This window comes from Macaca nemestrina, chromosome 18, assembly GCF_043159975.1.
Source record: "Macaca nemestrina isolate mMacNem1 chromosome 18, mMacNem.hap1, whole genome shotgun sequence".
Classification (NCBI taxonomy): domain Eukaryota; kingdom Metazoa; phylum Chordata; class Mammalia; order Primates; family Cercopithecidae; genus Macaca; species Macaca nemestrina.
Genome location: NC_092142.1, coordinates 24,468,748 through 24,491,111, shown reverse-complemented (window position 1 = coordinate 24,491,111; position 22,364 = coordinate 24,468,748). Strand labels below are relative to the sequence as shown.

General features: G+C 43.6%; 1 protein-coding gene and 1 long non-coding RNA gene across 2 annotated transcripts in view; both read right to left on the bottom strand.

Moving 5' to 3' along the window:
• Window positions 1-22,132, bottom strand: part of LOC105485047 (heparan sulfate-glucosamine 3-sulfotransferase 4) — a 441,286-nt gene extending 419,154 nt beyond the window's left edge. Inside the window, exon 1 of the mRNA XM_071084281.1 lies at window positions 21,365-22,132. Within this exon, the coding sequence (XP_070940382.1) occupies window positions 21,365-22,098 (734 nt within the window). The 5' untranslated portion in view covers window positions 22,099-22,132. The remainder of the gene's footprint in view (window positions 1-21,364) is intronic.
• LOC139359853 (uncharacterized) lies at window positions 9,344-21,355 on the bottom strand. The gene is made up of 2 exons (XR_011616361.1): window positions 18,008-21,355; window positions 9,344-16,470 (listed from the first exon to the last, which is right to left on the bottom strand). It is a non-coding gene; the product is annotated as an uncharacterized lncRNA (long non-coding RNA).
• Window positions 22,133-22,364: the final 232 nt, after the last annotated feature.

Here is a 22,364-nt window from a genome sequence, read left to right as displayed (position 1 = left end):
TTCAGATGAGTCCCCCAGGCTCCTTACACAGTATTTGTTCTGTGTTATGGACGAGTTGTGTTCTCTCTGTGGCGGGCATGTCTTGCCAGCCAGCAAGAACTCAAGCATACCCTGAGAATGACCCTGTGATCTTTGGTGAGTGTTTGTTCAGTGTTCCAAGCCATGGAATGGCCAACCTGGATGTTTACGCCATACCTGTGAACCACTAGACCCTGGCCTATTTCTTGGAACTCAGGTCATGCAAGGAACCAAGGCCTTTTGTGTTGAGCTGAGGAGACAGGATATTTGTTTGTTTGTTTGTTTGTTCGTTTGTTTTTGAGACAGGGTCTTGCCTAGTCACCCAGGCTGGAGTGCAGTGGTGCAATCACAGCTCACTGCAGCCTTGATGTCCCAGGTTCAGGCGATCCTCTCACCTCAGCCTCCCTAGTAGCTGGGACCACAGGCACACACCACCACACCAGGCTCATTTTTGTATTTTTTGTAGAGACAGGGTCTCACTATGTTGCCCAGGCTGGTCTCAAACTCCTATGCTCAAGTGATCCTCCCACCTCAGCCCCACAAAGTGCTGGGATGACAGAAGTGAGCCACCACACCTAACCTTGGAGACAGGATCTTTAAAGAGGTGATTGATTTAAAATGAGGTCATATAGCAAATGCCTAAGGGATCCGGGGCTTAAAACCTAGATGACAGGTTGATAGGTGCAGCAAACCACCATGGCACATGTATACCTATGTAACCAACCTGCACATGTATCCCAGAACTTACAAAAAATAAATAAAAATTTTTTAAACATTTAAATGAGGTCCAATGGGTGAAATATGATAGCTGTCCTTATAAGAAGAGATTAGGACACAAACACACAGAGGCAAGACCACGTGAAGACACAGGGAGAAGACAGCCGTCTGCAAGCCAAGGAGAGAGGCCTCAGAAGAAACTAACTTTCCAACTCTAATCTCAGGCTTCCAGCCTCCAGAACTGGGAGAAAATATATTTCTGCTGTTTGTCACCCAGGCTGTTGTGTTCTGTTACAGCAGCCTAGCAAGTGAATACGCTCTGTTGAGGATTCTTTTCTCATATAAAAGAATTTTACCTTTTCTATGTGCAAATCCATCAATCTTTCCCTTTTCTCTTTACAGCTTTTTTAATAATCTTGATTTGAAAGGATTTTGCCATCCCAATATTAAGATATATCCGTACTGCCTTCTAATATTCTTACCAATTTTTGTTGTTGTCACTGTTGATGTTCTTGTCTTCTGGTGCTTCTTTTGTTTCGTTATTTTTATTTTTTTATAGATACAGGATCTCACTCTGTCACCCAGGCTGGAGTGCAGTGGCATGATCACAGCTCACTGCAGCCACCAGTTCCTGGGCTCAAGGAATCCTCTCACCTCAGCCTCCCGAGTAACTGGGACTAAAGGCATCCACCACCACACAGGCTAATTTTTGTATTTTTAGTAGGATGGGGTTTCCCTATGTTGCCCAAGCTGGTCTCAAACCCCTTGACTCATGCAATCTGCCTGCCCTCGCCTCCCAAAGTGCTGGGATTACAGATGTGAGCCACCGCACCTGGCCTTTCATTTCCTTCTTTACCTGTGATTTATTTCTGTAATTCATGTGTGGTCAGGCTCAAAATTTGGGTTTTTTTTTTTTCCCCAAAAGAATAGTCTCTTGTCTATATTACTGTTTTCCCAGCTTTATTAAGGTATGACTGACAAAAATCTCTATCATTTTTATGAACATAAAAGCGTTAAATTATGTTACGGAAGTATATTTTTGACACAAAAAGATGGTCATAATATACTTTTAAGTGAAAGAAGCAAATTATTTTAAAATACACATTTTTGAAAGAAATTATATATACTTTATAAGTATTAAAAATTTATAGAAGAGGCTGGGCACAGTGGCTCACGTCTGGAATCCCAGAACTTTGGGAGGCCGAGACGAGCAGGTAACTTGAGGCCAGGAGTTCAAGACTAGTCTGGGTAAAATCTGCTCTGATAGTACAGGAATAAGTGAAGCAATAAATAAACTCAGACAGCGAGGAGAAAGGCGTCGTAAGCTTTTCCACTCCAGACCAGGTACTTTGCACCTTATAAAGTCAGGGAGTGTTTGTGTGACAGAGCTTCATAACAAGAGAGTGATATAACCACTAAACTTCTAGCTACATACTACTCATGAGAACACTTTTCTAAAGGCAGGTGTCAATTTTGGTCGGGGTGGCTAAAAAAAATTCTTCACCATGAAATAAGAGGTGGCGGTGATGTCACTGGGTCACTGAGCAAACACCTGAGGTCTCTGCCACCAGCTCTTCTTTACAGAGCCACCACACCACCAAGGCAGCGGGGTCAGGAGCATTTCTAAGCAAGGTGGCAGACAAGGGTTGCTTTCCATCCTTCATGCTGCCTTGAAATAGCCTAGGCTGAAGAGATTTTTTTGTCTCCCTTTCCTTTTAAAGAATACACAGCCCAGGGCAACTCTCCTACCTCAGCTGCCCCACATTGGGAAAGGGCAGCTAAGCATGTGGTCTCTGAAACTGCCAAATCACAGCAGGGCTCAGAAAATCAATACCTCTCTCTGAACTTACCCAAAGTGCTGAGACCTTTGAAACAAACGACAGTACGTAGACCTCACCAACAGTCTTTCATGGAATTAGAAGATGGGTTTACTTCCTTAGAAGCCTCAAAATGTGAGCTGGACACAGTGGCTCATGCCTATAATCCCAGCCCTTTGGGAGACTGAGGCAAGAAGATCTCTTGAGGCCAGGAGTTCAAGACCAGCCTAAGCAAAAAAGCAAGACCCCATCACTACACAAAAATAAAAACAAAAAATTAGCTGGGCATGGTGGTGCATGTCTGCAGTCCCAGGTACTCAGGAGGCTGAGGCTGGAGGACCACTTGAGCCCAGGAGTTCTAGGCTGCAGTGAGCTATGATCATGCCACTGTGCTCCAGCCTGAGTGACAAAGCAAGACCCTGTCATTAAAAATATATATTTTTATATAGATACATAAAATATATTATATATAAATACATATAGATATATACATAACATATACAATATATTTTATGTATATATAGATATATACATAATATATACACATATTTTATGTATATATACATAATATATATTATATATAAAATATATATACATATACACATAATATATGTGTATATATAATGCATATATTATGCGTATATACATAATATATATTTATATATAATATATATTATGTAGATACACATATATTATGTGTATATATGTGTATATATAATATATAAAATATATTATGTATATACACGTAATATATGTGTATTACATATATGTATATATACATAATATATTTTGTATATATATACACATATACATAATATATTTTATATATATACATAATATATTTTATATATATAAAATATATGTACACTATGTATACATAATATATTTTATAGATATAAAATATATATATTATGTAAAAGCACAATTGCTGGAAATTAGAAATCACAGAAGTTAACTTCCTGTACAATCTCTGTGTTTTTAAATTTTGCCTTTTTCTGAAATAAAATAAACTTCTGAAGCAGTCTTCAGAATCTTCAAATAAGTAGCAAGAAACCAGGAAAAGATATCTCTTTATGAAAAGAAGCATTCTAGTACATAGGCCTAATAGCGACTGGAGGAGCAATATGAAGTCTTTCTATTTCTACTCCTAGTTTCTCCATCTTGGGGGAAATAAGGAATGAGCCAGACTCCAACCTGCTCCACAGCCAGGACAGGGGAAGGACACTAAGGCAAAAAGGATGGTCAGACAGCAGAGGAAAAAATAGAGGATAAGGCCCTGGAGCCATCAAAAGTCCATAGGAAATTGGCCTGGACCTAATCAATGACCCTGGGGCTTAACAAGTCCAAGGTCCTCAGGCTACCCAGGAAATTGCTGCTGAAGAACCTTCAACAGTATCCTCTAGGATACAATTTTCTCACACACACACACACAAGCTGACGAACAAAATATCCTTGTGTGCTAATAAGAATACCCCAAACCACAAACAAGGTGGAGAGAGATATATATATATTTTAAGTCAAAACACTAGATTGGACAAGGGAAATTTTCTTCTCCAGGACACTGATTTATTTTCCTAAAACATCTTACAGAAGCAGAAAAAATCAAATCATACTTAATTCTATATTGTGAGGCTCACTTTAAATGAAAAGAATAAAATGGCATAAAATCAAAGATTTTCTAGAAATTCTAGGCTATCTAGTTGTTAAATTAAGACTGATCAAATGCCAAATCATTTCTCCCTCTCCACTTGAAGCGAATCCGGGCAGGAAGACTTCATGTGATGAAACTATTTTGCTTGCTATTTGAAGAATTCTCTTGTAAGATATACAATTCCTTTAAAATTTTCTAGGCAGCTGCTAGGGGTTGCTAAGGAAGGGATGAAAATAGAAAATATTCTAAATAAATAATTAGTGATTTCTGAGGGGCAGATTCCATAGATACTTTTTTCAGGATGTAACACATCTTAGGTTTAGAGACTAGATGCGTCTTCTTTCTTGCATAGCCTCCCTCTCTCTTTTCTTCCCTTCCTTCCGTTCTTCCCCTCTGGGTTAAAGAAAAGATGCAGAATCTTCAAGCAGAGAACTAGAGAGGGAGATTTGGAGCTGCTCCGTTTGTGTCCACCTTGGTAGAAAGACACAACAGAACCTAGGTCCTCTATCTCCATGCAAGCTGGTGGAATCTCACTGTCTGTTTCATTCGGTTGTACTTCGGGGAAAGATTGCATTTGAACAGAGGAGCGTCTAGAAACAGACATCTGTTGTTTTGGCAGCAGCATTCATTTCCTGTCTTTGGTAACCAGATCCAGGGGCCTCCGGGGAAACTAACTCCTCCCTAGGCTCCGGGGAGGCAGTGCCTCAAGCCTCACACCCCGCTGGCAACAGAAACCGCTTGAGGGATGTGTGCATGACCCCTAAGAACTAATGAGCTACCACGAGGCTCCAGCAAAGACTTCTGGGACAGAGATATCAAGCTTCTCGACCTACACTTGGGGAAAGAGAAACAGGCTAGCACCCACTTCACAGCCACAAGGAGAGAAGACTTGAGAACGCAGTCAACCATCTCAGCGGCAATAGAGAATCCAGAAGTAGAGATCTGGTGACATTGTTTAAACAATAATTAAGCCAAAAAAAAAAAAGAAAAAGATATCTCCAATTTCTGGGACTTCTCAGATACATGAGCCATTAAATTCCTTTTTGATTTATGCTCGGTTCAGATTTTACCTGGGATTTCTGTGTTATAACCAGAAGAATTCTAGCCAATAGAGTGCTGGAGCTGAAATGAAGTTTTGAACCACTGAAAATGATTTTCCTTAAAGGTGTTCTAACATATTGTGATTTGGGGCAATTTCTTTCTCCTAGTGGATGAAAAATGGAAGGATGGGAAAGGGGAGTCCCAGGAAAATTGAAAAGTCTCAAGGCCAAGAGTTGAAAGTAAACTAAAAGAAGGAAGGAGCTTTTGACACAGAGATACACAGGCTAGTGAGAACCAATAAATACAGAAGAAACTCATTATTTTGTTCTAAATAAGAAAATCCATAGTTCTCACTGAAGTCAAGGGGTTTCTTGGTTGAAATCACCAGGCAATGTTCAAATTCTAAATGGATAATGTACCCATTTAATATATGGCATATGTATTATAATAATATTTCTTAATATTAATTGCTTTAAGATATACTTATGGTAACATGGTATTTTCATTTTTGTCCATATTTAGATAGTCATAAGAATGCTAAGAAGGAAAGAAAAATTCCACCTGCCAAGATTTTTCTATATCTAAACACAAATGAAGACATTGGCTCAGAAGGGGGAAGAGAAAAAACAAATACACAACTGTATCTGAGTATGTTTTACACACGGCTTTACACATCTGTTTCGATACCTGCTTATTGTTTACTGAAAGTGAATATTTTATAAAGCCTCTTATTTTATGATATAAGAACAAAATAGGCAGGGTTGGTCCAAATTCGAAGGAGCAAGGAGCCACTCATTTTGTATCTCAGGAAATGCCTGACTTTGGACCCAACCTATGTCCCACAACCACCACCTGGTGGCAGCGTACTTAAATAGCAGGGATAGCTGAGAGTTACATAAACATCTTTTAAATTTTGACTCCAGCAACATTAAGGTCATTTTGTGGTACCAGATCAATGACTAGATCCTCTCTCCAGAATGGGGGAAATTAAAAAACAGGAAATTAGGATACCAGAAACCTGGGTGGATGTGGAGTAACTATGGAATACAGGCATATGTCAGTGATGACACTATTCACCAGCATTTTCCAATAAGTGATGTTCTTACCACTAGCAGGAGAATCCAGGTGGTAGAAGAAAAAGCCACCCTGAGGATAAGATGCTTGAGCAGAAACCGGAATGAAGGGAGGATGCCAGCCATGCAATTACCTAATGCAAAGAAACACTGCAGGTGGTGGAAGCAGGAAGTGCAAAGGCCCTGGGGCAGGGCCATGTTTGACTTCTCAGGTGCAACAATGAGGCTAGCAAAGCTCAAGCAGAGGAACAAAGAAAATAGGGCAAATGAATGCGGCTGAAGCAGTGAATAGGGGTCATATCCTTGCCTTTTCTCCAATTTCTAGAAGCTGCCCGCATTGGCTCATAGCCTCTTCCTCTATTGCCAAAGCCAGCAACAGTGATCGAGTCCTTCTCACGCTACCTTCCGCTTCTCTCTCTGCCTCCCTCTTCCACTTACAATAGTGCCCCCTTATCTACAGAGGATATGCCTCCAAGACCCCCAGTGACTGCCTGAAACCATGGATAATACGAAACCCTACAGATACTATGTTATTTCTTACACATACATAGCTAGGATAAAGTTAAATTTATAAATTAGGCACAGTGAGAGATTAACAACAACTCATAATAAGATAGAATGGTTATAACAATATATTATAATAAACATTAGGTTGATATGGTCTCTCTCTCAAAATATTTTATTGTACTATACTAACCCTTTCTAAATTGGAAAGTTTTGCCTTTTCACTTAAAAGAAGCACTTCATGGGTTCTCTTTGGCATATCTGAATTACCAGCACCACTGCTCTTGTACTCTTGGGCCATCACCAAGTAAAGTAAAGGTTACTTGCACACAAGCACTGAGATACCACGACAGTCAATCTGACAACCAAGACGGCTGCAGAGTACTCATGGATGGGCAGAGTCTACAGGGTACACATGCTGGACAGCTGGACAAAGGAATAATTCACATCCTAGGTGGCACAGAGCGGGACCGCGTGAGACGTCACCACACTACTCAGAATGGTGGGTAACTTAAAACCTATGAACATTTATTTCTGAAATTTTCCATTAATATTTGCAGAGCGCAGTTAACCATGGGTAACTGAAACCTCAGAAAGTGAAACTGTGGGTAAGAGAAGCCTTCTGTATACAATTCCTTGGAATTACACTGGCTCCATCCAAATAATTCAGGACAATCTCCCATTTAAAGTCAGTCGGTTCGCAATCTTCGTTCCATCTGCAACCCGATTCCCCTTTGCTAGCTACTCTAACATATTTGCAGGTTCCAGGGATTAGGATGTGGGCATGTCAGGGAGGTCATTATTCTGCCTAGTACAGAGGGTTAGAAAGCAGGTTAAGCCACCGCACGTTCTCACTCATAAGTGAGGGTTGAACAACGAGAACACATGGACACAGGGAGGGGAACATCACACACCGGGGCCTGTCGGCGGGTAGGGAGCAATGAGAGAGAGAGCATTAGGACAAATGCCTAGTGCATTCTGGGCTTAAAACCTAGATGATGGGTTGATGGGTGCAGCAAACCACCATGGCACATGTATACCTACATAACAAACCTGCACGTTCTGCACATGTATCCCAGAACTTAAAGTAAAATTTAAAAAATAAAAATAAAAAGTATATAAAAAAAAAAGAAAGCAGTTTAGGCAGGCAACTAGAAGGTAGAAAGTTAATACACCAACCCGGGAAACAGTTACACAGTCTGAAATTGTACAGAAATTCTCCAGATCTTTAGGCAGTCTGCCCTGAAAACGTTTGATATCTATGCTATAAAATAGTTTCTGTAAATTAAACCTCTTAATCTAACTTTACGATAAGAGTGCTTGTCCTGTATTTCAGGTACTCCCTGGAGTGCAACATTCCAGAAAACCAATAACCTGGGGGAATTCGTGAAAACGTGCATGGATTAATAACAACAAACGTATGTAGACGAAGTCAATCCCAACACACAGTCACTCTTTCACCCCTGCAAAATCACCGTGGAGTTAGTAGAGATTGTTATTCCCATTTTAGAGATGAGAAAACAAAGGCTCTAAACACTACTCTATGCACACAAAACAAGGAAGGTGCAAAACTCAGACTGAAATTCTTAATTTCCGATTCCAGCTTCAGCTTCCTTTTCTTTCTTTCTTTTTTTTTTTTTTTTTTTTTTTTTTTTTTGAGACAGAGTCTGGCTTCGTCACCAGGCTGCAGTGCAGTGGTACGATCTCAGCTCGCTGCAACCTCTGCCTCTGGGTTCAAGCAATTCTCCTGCTGCAGCCTCCCCAGTAGCTGGGACTACAGGCACCCGCCACCACATCCGGCTAATTTTTTGTATTTTTAGTAGAGATGGGGTTTCACCATGTTAGCCAGATGGTCTCGACCTCCTGACCTTGTGATCTGCCTGCCTCGGCCTCCCAAAGTGCTGGGATTACAGGCGTGAGCCACCGCGCCCGGCCCAGCTTCCTTTTCAAAATGCCACATAGCTCCAAGCAATCAAACTGTCCTATGACAGAGGTGCCCAGGTAGTTTGACTCAAATATTTCCTCATCTCCAGGGGCTCCCAAATCTCTAACCCTCTGAAGAAGCTTTAACCTGGAGGGAATGGTGTGCTGACACCTATAGAAGGTAACACGAGTCAAACAGGGGGGCCTCTGTGTCATGGACTGATTATTACATGACAATTAGATACTTTTGATAATACATCCAGAGAAAGACGATCCAACTACTCAGAGAGCACAATGGCCTATCAGGAATAATCTGTGCTCATCTCCTACAACTTGGCTACAGCAACACAGACCAGGAATGCTAGGAAGGCACCCGAGGCCAGGTGTGGTAGCTCACAAGTAATCCCAGCACTTAGGCAAGCCTTGGCAGTAGCATTATTTGAGTGCAGGAGTTTGAGGCTAGCCTGGGCAACCAACACAGCAAGACGTCTTCTCTACAATTTTATTTTATTTTATTTTATTTTATTTTATTTTATTTTATTTTATTTTTATTTTATTTTTTATTTTATTTTATTTTTTATTTTATTTTGTTTTATTTATTTTTGGAGACAGAGTTTTGCTCTTGTTGCCCAGGCTGGAGTGCAATGGCATGATCTCAGCTCACTGCAACCTCCGCCTCCTGGGTTCAAGCGATTCTCCTGTCTCAGCCTCCCGAGTAGCTGGGATTACAGGCGCCTGTCACCATGCCTGGCTAATTTTTTGTGTTTTTAGTAGAGACGGGGTCTCATCATGTTGGCCAGGCTGGTCTCAAACTCCTGACCTCAGGTGATCCACCTGCTTCGGCCTCCCAAAGCAATTTTTTTTTTAAATTAACCAGGCATAGTGGTGCACCTATATAGTCCAGCTACTAGAGGCAGGAGGATCACTTGAGCCCAGGAGTTCAAAGCTGCAGTGAGCTATGATCATGCCACTGTACTCCAGGCTGGGCAACAGAGTGGGACACTGTCTCTAAAAATAAATAAATAAATAAGTAAGACATCCAGCTCAGGACATCCTGCTGTGGGACCTCAGGAATGTCACTTGCCCTTCTAAAGTCTCAATCTCTCTGTATGAAAACATCTAGTTTATGAGGCCACTGTGAGGAATAAATGAAATAATGTTGTGTGCTCTGGGAACCTCTGGGGGAGACTAGCTAGCCCACACAGCTTATTTGAGTGGGTTTCTCTTTCTGCACCTCAAATAGTCTTGCAAAAAAAAAAGAGTATGTGAAAAAGCTGAGAAACAATTCTTAGCTAGACTTCCCAAGAAAGGTGAGGGTTCTTTCTTTCCAGAAGCCTGGAGTATTGTACATACAAGGTACTCTTTTTGTTCATGAATTCACTGATTCATCGTTGGTGATTAATAAATCACCAGGTATTGAGCGTCTACTCTCTGCCAGGCACTGTTCTGGGCTCTGGCTCGAAACAAAATGGACAAGATCGATTTCTGGTCCTATGCAGTTTACCTTCTAGTGAGGGGGAGATAAGTAATGAGGATAACTTTGGAGAACAGTCGATGTGCTGGAGAAAATAAAACAGCCTAACAAGCTCAGAAGTGGAAGAAGTTATCTAAATTAGGTAGTCAGGAAAGGCCTTTTTGAGGAGCTGAAATTTCAGCCAACACCTAAAGGAAAGATAAGGAGATACCAGTAGTTTAGGGATCTGGGGACAGAATATTCCAGGAGGAGGGAAACGAGAATAACATGGCCCTAAAGTGGGAATGAGCTTGGCATAGTCCCTGAACAGAAAGAAAGCCACTTCCACTGTTTGCTGTGAGGGCCAAGCCTCCCCCAGCAGCCTGTCCATCTGCGCACTGCAACTCAAAAGCAGGGAAATGCTGATGCTTATTATTTACTCCCATGAGGCCGGAAGACACCACGTCCAGTGGAAATGAGCTCTGAGACAAACAAAGCGAAGAACGTATGTTTGAGGCCACACACCTGGGTTTGAATCCTAACTCCACAGTTTGACTTACCAGCACCGTGACTTACCAGCACCGTGCCTCAGTTCCCTCGCCTGTAAGGCGTGGGTAATATCAGCGCCTACCTCACGAGGTGCCAGTGAAGCCTGAAGGAATTCAACACTTGGAGCCAAGCCTGGCGCACATGATACAATATCGTCTACCACCAGTGCTGCCACTACCACGGCGACTGTTATTCCATTGGATCTGAATCTCCATCTCCCTGTCCCATCCTAAAATAACCACGGTTTGTCTCTGATTTGCTTTTTGCTATATGGCAGCATGAGTGCATCCACATTGACTAAAGTGCACCAGTTCAACTCTTTTTTTTTTTTTTTTTTTTTTGAGACGGACTCTCGCTTTGTCACCAGGCTGGCTGGAGTGTAGTGGCACAATCTTGGCTCACTGCAACCTCCACCTCCCGGGTTCAAGCGATTCTCCTGCCTCAGCCTCCTGAGTAGCTGGGATTACAGGCATGCGCCACCACGCCCAGCTAATTTTTGTATTTTTAGTAGAGACGGGGTTTCACCATGTTGGCTAGGATGGTCTCGATCTCTTGACCTCGTGATCCATCTGACTCGGGCTCCCAAAATGCTGGGATTACAGGTGTGAGCTGCCGCACTCAACTCTTGAGAGTCGAGTTGAGCCATCAGCTCAACTCTTAATCCACTCCTTGGGCATGGTGCTTCTACCCCTGAATTGGGTGTGTAAGGCAGTCAAGCCCCTCTGCAAGGGATTATAATAGTTTATGAATCTAAACAGTGATAGTTGTTTTGCTACCCTTTCCTCTGTCAAATAAAATGTGCAAAGTAAGGAAATCCCATATATGAAGTACATTTTGGTCAAGTTTATATAAACAATATTTTCAGATCACCCTCAAACACATCTGATCTCAATTTAGGCAGCAATGACTTAGACAAACAAACAAGAATGGGAAAGAAAAGGGAGAGAGGAAAGGGGAGGAGGAGGGAAGGAAAAGAAAGAAATGCCACCCTAGAGAAGGATATCTCTCCATTTACTCCTGTCCTCTCCAGCTCCCCTTGGCAGAGTATTAATATTTTGTTTTTACAAGTCCCTTGCAATTTCTGCTAAATTAATTCCTCGTTATTTTGTCTCTCTGGTTGGTTCTATACACATAGTATTTTTTCCCATTATATTTTCGCAATGGGTGGCATAAGCATATAGGAAATCTATAAATTTTACATTGTTTTTTCCTTACCAGCCACCTTAATGAATTCTATTATTATTTCTAGTAGATTCAAAGGAGGATTGGTAATCTTAGGTTTTCCAAAAAGAAAAAGTTAAAATTACTTGCAAACAGTAATAATTCTACCTCCCCGCTTTCTTCTTTTGCTCTTCTAATTGTATTATCTAATAACTACTGAACAATGGTTAAATAATAGTAACAATAATGAGCATTTCAGGCTTGTTCTGGATTTAGTGGAAATGCTTCTAGTGTTAAACCACTAAAGATGATGCTGGCTTTAGGTATGATCCTATTTTAATAGCAGGTTGTTCTGAAAATCAGAAATACGTATTTCTTTTTATAAGATATCTTTTTAGCATCCATAAAATAAATCACAGATTTTTCTCATTTGCCCATATTAACAATAAATCACATTACTACATTCCCCAAGATTGAACCATCCTTCCATTCTTAGAATAAATCCCATTCTGTCAAGACTGATAACACCTTTCAATGTGATCATTTATATGTCCATTTCTCCATTCTGCGAGTTATTTCAGATCACTGGCCATGATTGGTTCATGTTTCAGCCCAGCACATAGCACATGATTGATAATACATGTTTAATGAATAAATACATGAATGAATAACTAAGTAACAGCTGCACAGAATTAATAACTAAATAACAAGTCCCCAGACACCCTTTGCACCTCCTCCAGTCTCTCTAATCCCTCTAATCCCTTTTCTAAAAATAGCACCCTTGAACCCCTCTTTCTCTATAGGGAAACTATTTCATGTGGCTGCAATAGGGCAGTTACATGGAACAGTTTCACCATAAAGAACAGAGAACCCCGCTTCTCTACTCTCACCACCACCCCAAGCCAAAGGGCTGGCTACATCTCCTAGGCCCGATTAGAATCCCACACAAATATTGCTTTAGGAATGGGGCACAGGACCCAACCTGGGCCCAAGGCATCTCTAGGAATTTCCTACAGAAGCTCTTAAGAAAAACTGTTTCCAAAAAGATCAATAAACATAAAATATGTTTGTCTAGGAATGCTTCTTACCATCTTGCCTAAACTGTGGTGAGACAGCCTGTCTGAGAATGAAGTCAGGTAGAGGCAAACATGGCAAAGAATGGAAAGAGACAGGGGCTTAGTGACATCATTTGACCCCCCGGATCCAGTTTTTCCTGAAGCCAACTTATCCACAGACATCTCAATCACATAAGGCAATCAATCGTCTTTTTTTGTTGTTTACAATAGTGTAAGTTCAATTTCTGTCATTTGCAACTGAATAAAACATTGTCTAATTCACATGTTGCTTTGTTTCCTTGTATATTCTTAAATAAGGTTGAAAAAAAATTTGAAGGCAAGTAAGTCCTAAGTAGTGAGTATAAACAGCAACAACAAAAAAGCAAACCACCTTCTTTTAATTAATGTCAGGATGGGTTGAAAAGCTCCCTTAGTGAATTATAATTTCAGAATGAAATTCCCAAGACAGTTATAGAGGAGCTTGTTAAACCGCAAAAACCAATGAAATCAGGAGATTACTTTAACGGGGCGGTGGTTCAATCCGTTCCAGAGAGATCATCCATTATGCAAAACCAAAACCCTTAAAACTTTCTGACAAACAACCGTAGCAATCTTTCATTCATCTAAAGTCTCAAGGCCTCTCTCCTGACTTGATTTAAAAGTGAAAATGCCTGGTATGATTTACAAAAATAAAAAATAAAAATAAATAAATCATGTTAGGATGTCTAGAGAACACCGGTGAAAGCAGCCAAATCTCAAAATAGAGAGTTTCACAGGGTCTTGGTGAGCAATCCTGCATTCCCAAATGCCTTCCGTTCTGCAGAAGCACCAAAGGCAAACAGGCTCCTGGCATCCTAAATGCCTCTGAACTTACCCGGGGCAAGTGGCATCCATTCCTACTGGAGGCTCAAGAGAATGTCAGCATGGAAGTCCACAGAACCTGTCCACCTCCTTACCCCATTTCTTTTGTGGAGAATTCTGGCTGCGGTTAGCTCATGAAATCATACTTTTTTCCTCCTTCAGCTCAAGTTACAATAGTCCAAATTCTGGAATCCGGTTCTGATTATTCTCTGGAGAGCTACTTAAGAGCTGCTTCAGGGTTTAAAATCCCTCATTCAGACATAATCTTGAAATAAAAGACTATATTCAAATGAAAAATGCATTACAGCTCTCTCTTCAGGGCCTTCAGTACTGATGGCCCCAAGTACTGATGCTCAGGATAAAGGAAGGCATTGAAGGAAAATGAAGGAGAAGAGTAAGAGAGAAGAGAAAAATGGGAGAGAGAAGAAAGAAGAGGAGAGAGACATTTAATCTGTCACAAGCTCTACATAAGGCACTTTGAAAGCCATTTCATATCATCCTCATGTAATCCTTTGGCAGCGGGTAATATTGAGCTCATTCTGCAGATGGAGAAATTGAGGCTTAGTTATATTAAATAATTTGTCCAATAGATTCTGGCTCAGACATACAAAATATGCTCCAAACCATGTTGCTTCTATTCTATAGCTTCCTCTTTCTGCAGGGTCTAATACAGAAATGTGTTTTGGAATCAAAGTCTTTTCATAGGTGAATGGACCCTACGGAGTTAACACGCCTTCATCACCTAAGAAACAGAGATTAATATAAGTAACCTGTTGTCCAAGAAAACCAGTATGTGGCAAAGCCAAGTCTGGAATCCAATTTTTCTAAATCTAAGATCTTAATCCACCTGAGCATAATCTATTTTATAAGTGCAAGTTATCAATAAAGATCAAATACAAGCACTCCTGATTAACAAGTGAAAAATTGAGAATTTCCCCAGTTTCAAGAGAACGTTAATTGAGAACAGAGAGGAATGTATTCGCGAATTTTCTTTTTTCTGCCTCAATGTTCTTGCTTATATCAGGCTTTTGTGGTTGTTGCAATATATCCGGGAGGTATTTCCCCCATGCTGTTGCAAAATCTGTAAAGGAAGAAAAAAGAAAAAACCCTACACTAAAATAGCACACGTAAGCCACGATTCTGGCCACTATACAGGGTACACAGGGTATGGGTATGCCAGTTGTTTTCTGAAATGAGTTTAAACAGGAGGTCACAAACCGGTAGCCAGCTGGCTGTATCCAGCCCACAGATGTATTTTGTTTGTCACACAATGTTGGCCCCCACTGGGCTTTTAAGAAACTTAAATCTGTTGCCAATATGAAAAATCAAAAGATTTCAAATCAAAACCCGGATTTCCAGTTTCTCTTACAAAGGGGATGATCTCATAACCCCAATGCCACGTTTGCACATTGGAAAAAAAGTCGCTGGACTGCAGCAGTGGCTTTCCCTTCAGCCAGAGCACAGGCAGCCACTTCAGCTTCTCTCCACCTAAGCTACCTCGCTCATTCATACGACCTGCCTGAGCCCTGAAGTTATGTGACCTTTGGTTTAAAAGGGTAAGGAGGTGCATACTGCAAAGCCAATCATTATTTGGGTTTTCCCAAACCATCCCAAGTAACAGACTATCTGGTCAATATTATGACAGCTGTGATAGAAAGGAGAGCATATATGACACTAAAATGGTTTGAGAAATGGACAAATTCAGTAGTTGAGACTATATTTGGATATCTGCTCTAGGATACTCATGTTGTTTAGAAAATACATTCACTTTTATTATTTCATTTATTCCTCCCAACAATCCAAAAGGAAGTAATTACCCTCAGATAAACAACTGAAGCTAAGTGATGTCAGATAAGTTATCCAGCCAAGATCGTCCAATTTATAAGTCTCAAAGCCACGTTTTGAACCCAGATTTGTCCAGCGACAAAAACAGTGCTTTTGGAATCATAAAAGAACATTCTGTAGGGCCATGAAGCTTGTTTCCACCCCAGGGCCTTGGCACTTGCTGTTCCCTCCAAGTGGAGACCTCTCCACCCAGGTCTTCACACGGAAGGGTCTTACTCTGTTACTCCATTTACATAACCTCCAAAGAGAGGTTTTCCCTAATCATCCTACTTAATATAACCCGTATGTTGTCCTGGCATCATGGTACACGCCCATAATCCCAGCACTTTGGGAGGCTGAGATCAAAGGATTCCTTGAGGCCAGGAGTTTGAGACCAGCCTGGGCAACAACGTGAGACTCCTGTCTTAAAGAAAAAAAATTTTTTTTATAATAATAACCAACATGCACACACACATTCCCCAATTACTTTCCAGGACTTTGCTACTCAAAGCGAGATCCAGACAGCAACAGCAGCAGCAGCATCTAGTCACCTTTTAGAAATGTGGACTCCTGAGCCGGGCACGGTGGCTGATGCCTCTAATCCCAGCATTTTGGGGAGACCAAGGCAGGCAGATTACAAGCTCAAGAGATCGAGACCATCCTGGCCAACATGGTGAGACAGGCAAATCGCTTGTCTCAAACCGTCTCTACTAAAAATACAAAAATTGGCTGGGTGTGGTGGCACACACCTGTAGTTCCAGCTACTCAGGAGGCTGAGACAGGCAAATCGCTTGAAGCAGAGATCGCACCACTGCACTCCAACCTGGCAACAGAGCGAGAGTCTGTCTCAAAAAAAGGAGAAGAAAGAGAAATATGGACTCCCAGGCCCCTCTTCAGACTGGTTGAATCCGAATCTACATGTTAACAAGATCCCCAGATGATCCTAAACTTTACAAAGCACTGCACCACACAGGTGCTGCCCAACAGAAATATAATGTGAGTCACAAGTGTAATTTTAAATTTTCTAGTAGCCACATTGAAAAGGTAAAAAGAGGCGGACTTAATTGCAAGACGTTTTACTTGATCTGAGTATAATTTCAACATGTAGTCAATCTAAAGTTACTGAGTAATTTAGTATTCTGTGTATCTTATACTTACAGCACATTTCAATTTGGACATTTTACCCATTCAATAGCCACAGACAGACAGTAGCTACCATACTGGACAAAACAGCTCTGGGCCATGCATTACTTTGTTTTTCTTTGTAGTCTTTATCACCACCAGAATTTGTATCACATGTCATTTGGCTCTTGGTTTGCTGTCTCTACAACCCTCCTACTAAAATGTTAGTTCCAGGAGAACAGGTGCTTCATCTATCTTATTCATCACTTTATCCCCAGTACCTAATACAGTGCAGGGCATATGGTACATATTTTTTAAATAATTGAAGGAATGAATGAACGAACACAGGATATATGCTTCCTAGTACTTGATGTGTGGCAGTGTGGTACAGGGGAAGACACCAGCACTTTGAAATTAGACAGCAGGTTCAAATCTCAGCGCAGGCACTGAATAGTCAAGCAACCCTGAGCTAATCACTTACCCTCTCGGAGCCACCTGTAAAGCGGAAATGTTGCTACATATATCACCATATCATCACAACGCTCAAATGAAATAACAGGTCTATAATGGTAGGTAGCACCAATTGCCACAATAGCTGGCATTCAATAAACACCAATGAAATTCTATCCTTCTCCATTCTCTCCCCCGTTGTCACATGCAAAATACGCTGCTGAACACTGACCATTTTCCTCTGGGTAGCATAAGCACGACTTTGTAGAGCATTTTCCTGAGTTACTTTCCCCTAGCCAATGGAATGGGTGATAGTGAAGACAACTTAAAACCATGGAAGAGCTCCCAGCTACTCAGGAGGCTGAGTCAGGAGAATCGCCTGAACCCAGGAGGCAGAGGTTTCAGTGAGCCGAGATCATGCCACTGTACTCCAGCCCGGGGGACAGAGCAAGACTCCATCTCAAAATGAAAAAAGCAAACAAACAAATAAACAAAAACCATGGAAGATCACTTCCCATTGCCCTGGGGCTGGATGGCTTCCATTGTAAAGTGGTCATGGTTACTGCACGCTCTGTAAACCATGAGAGAGAAAACAGCTCATGTCATCTCTGTCACCTTGATGAGATCTGCAGTGGCAGCCCGTTGGCCTGGCTCAAGGTCCTATCCCTCGGAAGAGTTTAAAGTCTTTGCCTAGAGAGCTTATAATAAGCTCATTCTGAAAACTGCACTGTGGCTTTGCCTGTTTTTGGAAAGGGAGAGGGAAGAGGGCATGGAGGGTTTAAGCTCACCCGATTTATTAATCCTGGCCTGTGTCAATTCACCAAGTGAGGCTTGCTTCTTCGTAGATTTTAACATATGCATCCCAATCCATTAGTCTATCTTGCCCTGAAAATCTGATGCACATGTTCTAATCTCAGATATATTTTTATATCACATTAGATCAACAGCATAGGAGGAAAGCAAAACCCGGATTTAGACATAACTGAAGTGACACTGAGGAAGTGAACCTGCCAGGGCTGTTGAGTTGAATATGAGAAAATCCCAAGCCAGCTGTGCAGAGAGCAGCCCCAGTTTCTTCTTGGCTCTCCCTCTTGCTGAAAACACAAAAACCAGAAACACACACAGAATTCATAGGCTACTGGAAGCACATTTAAACAAAATAACAATAAATAAACAGGGGAAAAAATAAAACTTTTAATTAACCTGTGGATCTCTAATAAGTCAAATAGATTCCAGCTAGCATACCCGGTATAGGAAGGAATTACACCGTTTAGGTACAGATGCCACCATTTATTTTATTTTATTTTATTTTATTTGAGACGGAGTCTCACTGTCTCCCAGGCTGGAGTGCAGTGGCGCGATCTCGGCTCACTGCAAGCTCCACCTCCCAGGTTCACGCCATTCTCCTGCCTCAGCCTCCTGAGTAGCTGGGACTACAGGCGCCTGCCAGCACGCCCGGCTAATTTTCTGTATTTTTTAGTAGAGACGGGGTTTCACTGTGTTACCCAGGATGGTCTCGGTCTCCTGACCTCATGATCCACCCGCCTCGGCCTCCCAAAGTGCTGGGATTACAGGCGTGAGATGCCACCATTTAAAAGATGAAGAGTCAGACTAGGAAACCAGGAGAAAGAGTTTCTGACACTGGAATCAATGCCACTGATCAGTGCCATCTGATACCGAATCAATGCCACTGTTTCCTTTTCTACAATACAGTGAGAATGCTGCCTCTATTTCTATACGGGAGTGAGAGAGGAGTCTGAAGAGATAGATGGAACTGATGAAAATTTCACAAATGCCTCAAAGCACTGCTGTCTGTGGTAAGGCTGGAGAGTGGTCCAAAGCAGTCCCAGCACACTCAGATCCTGTGGGTCCAACTGGTCTTCCCAAAAGCAGAGCTGGGGGGCTGATGATTCCCTCTGTGTTAGACAGACACGTATTGGCAGGCAGCTTGTTCCTAAGAGAATTTTGTGTCCAACGCTTTCAATCAGCACCACGGGGCTAGATGCTGGGGTGGGGATGAAGGACACTGAGACGTCACATGGTCCCCTTAAGTGAGGATCTGGGGAATCTTGTTCTATCCACACCTCTTCACCTTCACAGTTCTGTGAGTGGCTACCAAATATTGACACTGAGCCCCAAATACCACGAGCATTGGTTGGGAGTAGGAGGCTGGGCATACCACAGCGCTGGAATAATATATTCCAGAGCCACGTCAAGCAAGGTAGTTTCTATACTTTCTCTTCCTAACACCAGCAAAAAGGAATCTAGGAAATCTGGCATCTTCTATTCTCTCATTCAGAACACTCTCCAGACCCGGTGATGGGACTTCCTGATACACATTCCACCACACACCCTTCATTAACTTTATTTTAAATCACCCAAATAAAACACCCCTCCCCCTCCCCCATTTCCAGCTGCCACAAACCCAACCACCTCAGATCTTGGAAAGATTTGATCTTTCTGCCTCCCTGAAAGGGCATTTGACAATTCTCATAATTCTAAAATTAGAAGTGGGAAAAAAAAAAAAAAACGCAATTACCCTCATAAGGCCAAAGCTACCCCACAGAAGAAACCAGAACATTCCTACAACCAGCAATTAAACAACTAAAACCTTCCCAGACATCATGCCCCTTCTTTATTTTGCTGTTGCTGCATTAATCATCCTAACACCTTTTTAATTATGATCACAAACTGGAAGCCATGGCTTCTGATGTTATAAATACTGATTTTCCAGTTAAATTGGGCATTTGCTGTTTTATGTTTTGATAGGAAAGGGCTGTTTGAAGCCTCCTAAAATACTGCAATTAGTTTTCTCTGTTGAAACAGACAAGACATTAACAGACACATTTGCTGCTTCTCTGTAATGTGCTGGAACGTTTATGCCTAAGTGTACTTCTCTCAAGCTTTTAAAGCGTAAGGCATATTTTTTAAAGTGGAAGAAATCAATCATAATACACACATTTATTATATATCTCTGAAGTTAAGTTATTTCTAAAACTTTCCCAGGCTGTAATTTAAACCTAGAAAGCACATCCCCTCAACGGGCAGGCAACCTGTCAGGAAACAATCTTTATTCTACCTATTGGCTCTGCTAAGATGATAACATCACTTTAGCTGACAAAGGCTGTGTTTCTGTTTGACAATCGCAATTAATTACCGAAATGGAATGGAGATGGAGCCAGCCATGCAGATCTGTTTCCCAGAAAGATATAAAACAGGGGGAGAGGGAGAAAGAGAAAAAACAAAGGCGAAGGAGCTTTGCGTTTGGGGCATCTGCACCAGTGCCGTTTAAAATGTTATGGCTGGCAGGAAAGCTGGAGTATTAATTTATTTTACCTGCACTTAACTTTCTAGTCCTCTCTTCTCCCTTTCTCTCACCACCGGCAGACGGTGGGAAAGGAGGGAGATGAACATCTCACAAAACAGAAGCTCCAATCTGTTGCGAAGGAGGCGGAGAATAGACAGGGCACGGTCTGGGGCATAAAAACTCTCAGGGCACCAACTGTCATGCAGACATTGAGGCTTCTGGTGCAAAATCAACTCCGTGCTCATTCAGTCCAGGGGGATGGAAAGTTATGGAGGTGGGAGGCATCCTTTCTTCACTAGAAAGCCAAAACGCCAGCATGATCTTTGTAACTGTTCCCTATTCATTTTGCTCTGACCTTAACACACTCAAGTTGAATTCCACCCACGCAAATGCGTTTGAGGGTGATTTTAAGAGATTGCAGGGGACCTCAAATCCCCTTAGTCAATTTAGCCATCCTGTCTCACTCCTCAGCGTCCTCAGCCCAGAATCCCAGAATCCCGCAAGAGCCTGGGTCCGGAAACACCCAGCAGGCACGAGGGCTGGGGATTCCCAGGCTGGGAGCTGGGCAGATTCAGACAGCACCTCCTTGGATGAGGAGCGCGGGAGGCAGGGTAGGGTGACACCTCCTCTCCTCGCCCTGAAATAAAGTGATCTTTCGCTGGAGTCCAGCCCTCTCAGCCTATCCCCCTGAGCAAAGCCGCCAGGGTTTGCAGAGCCCTCGCGGGGGCTTGGGCCTCTCGGGACGGTGCCTGGATGCTCGAAGGGCGTGGAAAGCCGCGGCTTCCCCTCCGCGTCTCCCCCACGCGTCTCCACCAGCCCGCGGAGCCCAGAGTCCTACCTGTACCACTCCAACCCCTTCTCGTAGTTCCTGTCGAAGAAGTGCGGCTCTACGCCCACCGCCCGCACGTCCGGGTGTACGCGGATCGCCTCCAGCAGCGCGCGGGTCCCTCCTTTCTTGACCCCGATGATGAGCGCCTGTGGCAGCTTCTTCTCCCCATAGTCAGGGGTGCTGACGGCGCCGCCCCTCTCGCTGCTCCCGTTGGCCGCTCTCCGGCCTGCGAGATCCTCGTCGGTGGTGCTGGACTCCTGCGCTTCCCTCTCTGGCAGCGCGCTCTGAGCCGTGATCATCTCGCTGGGGGCCAGCGGGGTCCGGAGCCAGGGGTCCCGGGCGCCTCCGCCGCCGCTCGGCAGCCCCCAGCCGTCGGTCCCGGGGGCGGCGGGCTGCTCGGGGGGCTCGGGCGGCTCCCCGCGGCTCGCGTTGTCCAGCGGCGGCGGCGCGGGTGGCTGCGAGGGGGCGCCGAGGCGCACGGGGGGAGGCAGCAGAGAGGGTGGCGGCGGGCTCGGCGGGGGCTCGGCGGCGGTGCCCGGCGACTCCTGCAGCGCCAGGGGGAATTGCAGGGAGCCCGAGCCGCCCAGGAGGCTGTAGCACAGGTAGGTGACAGACAGGGACAAGGTGCACATAAAAAGCAGCTTGCGCGCCGGCGGCCCCTTAGCAGAGGCGCCGGGCGGCGGCGGCGCGGCCAGAGGTGGAGGCGGAGGCGGAGGCGGAAGAGGTGCGGGCCACCGGGCCATCGCGGCTCCCGGCTCGCGGCGGCGGCGGCGGCGGCAGCCCCCGGCGCTGCCCGGACATGGTTTCAGCCGCCGCCCCCGCCGCCGCCGCCGCCGCCGCTGCCCAGCCGCCCCGGCTGCATGAAGCGACGCCGCTGCGCCCCCGGCCCTGGCCGCTGTCCCGCTGCGCCAGGGGGGAGCCCGGCCGCATGGCCCCCCGCCCCAGGCTGCCCGCCGAGTCCGGGTGGCCCCCGCACCAGTGCCCCCCCCTCAGCCTCAGGCAAGGGGAC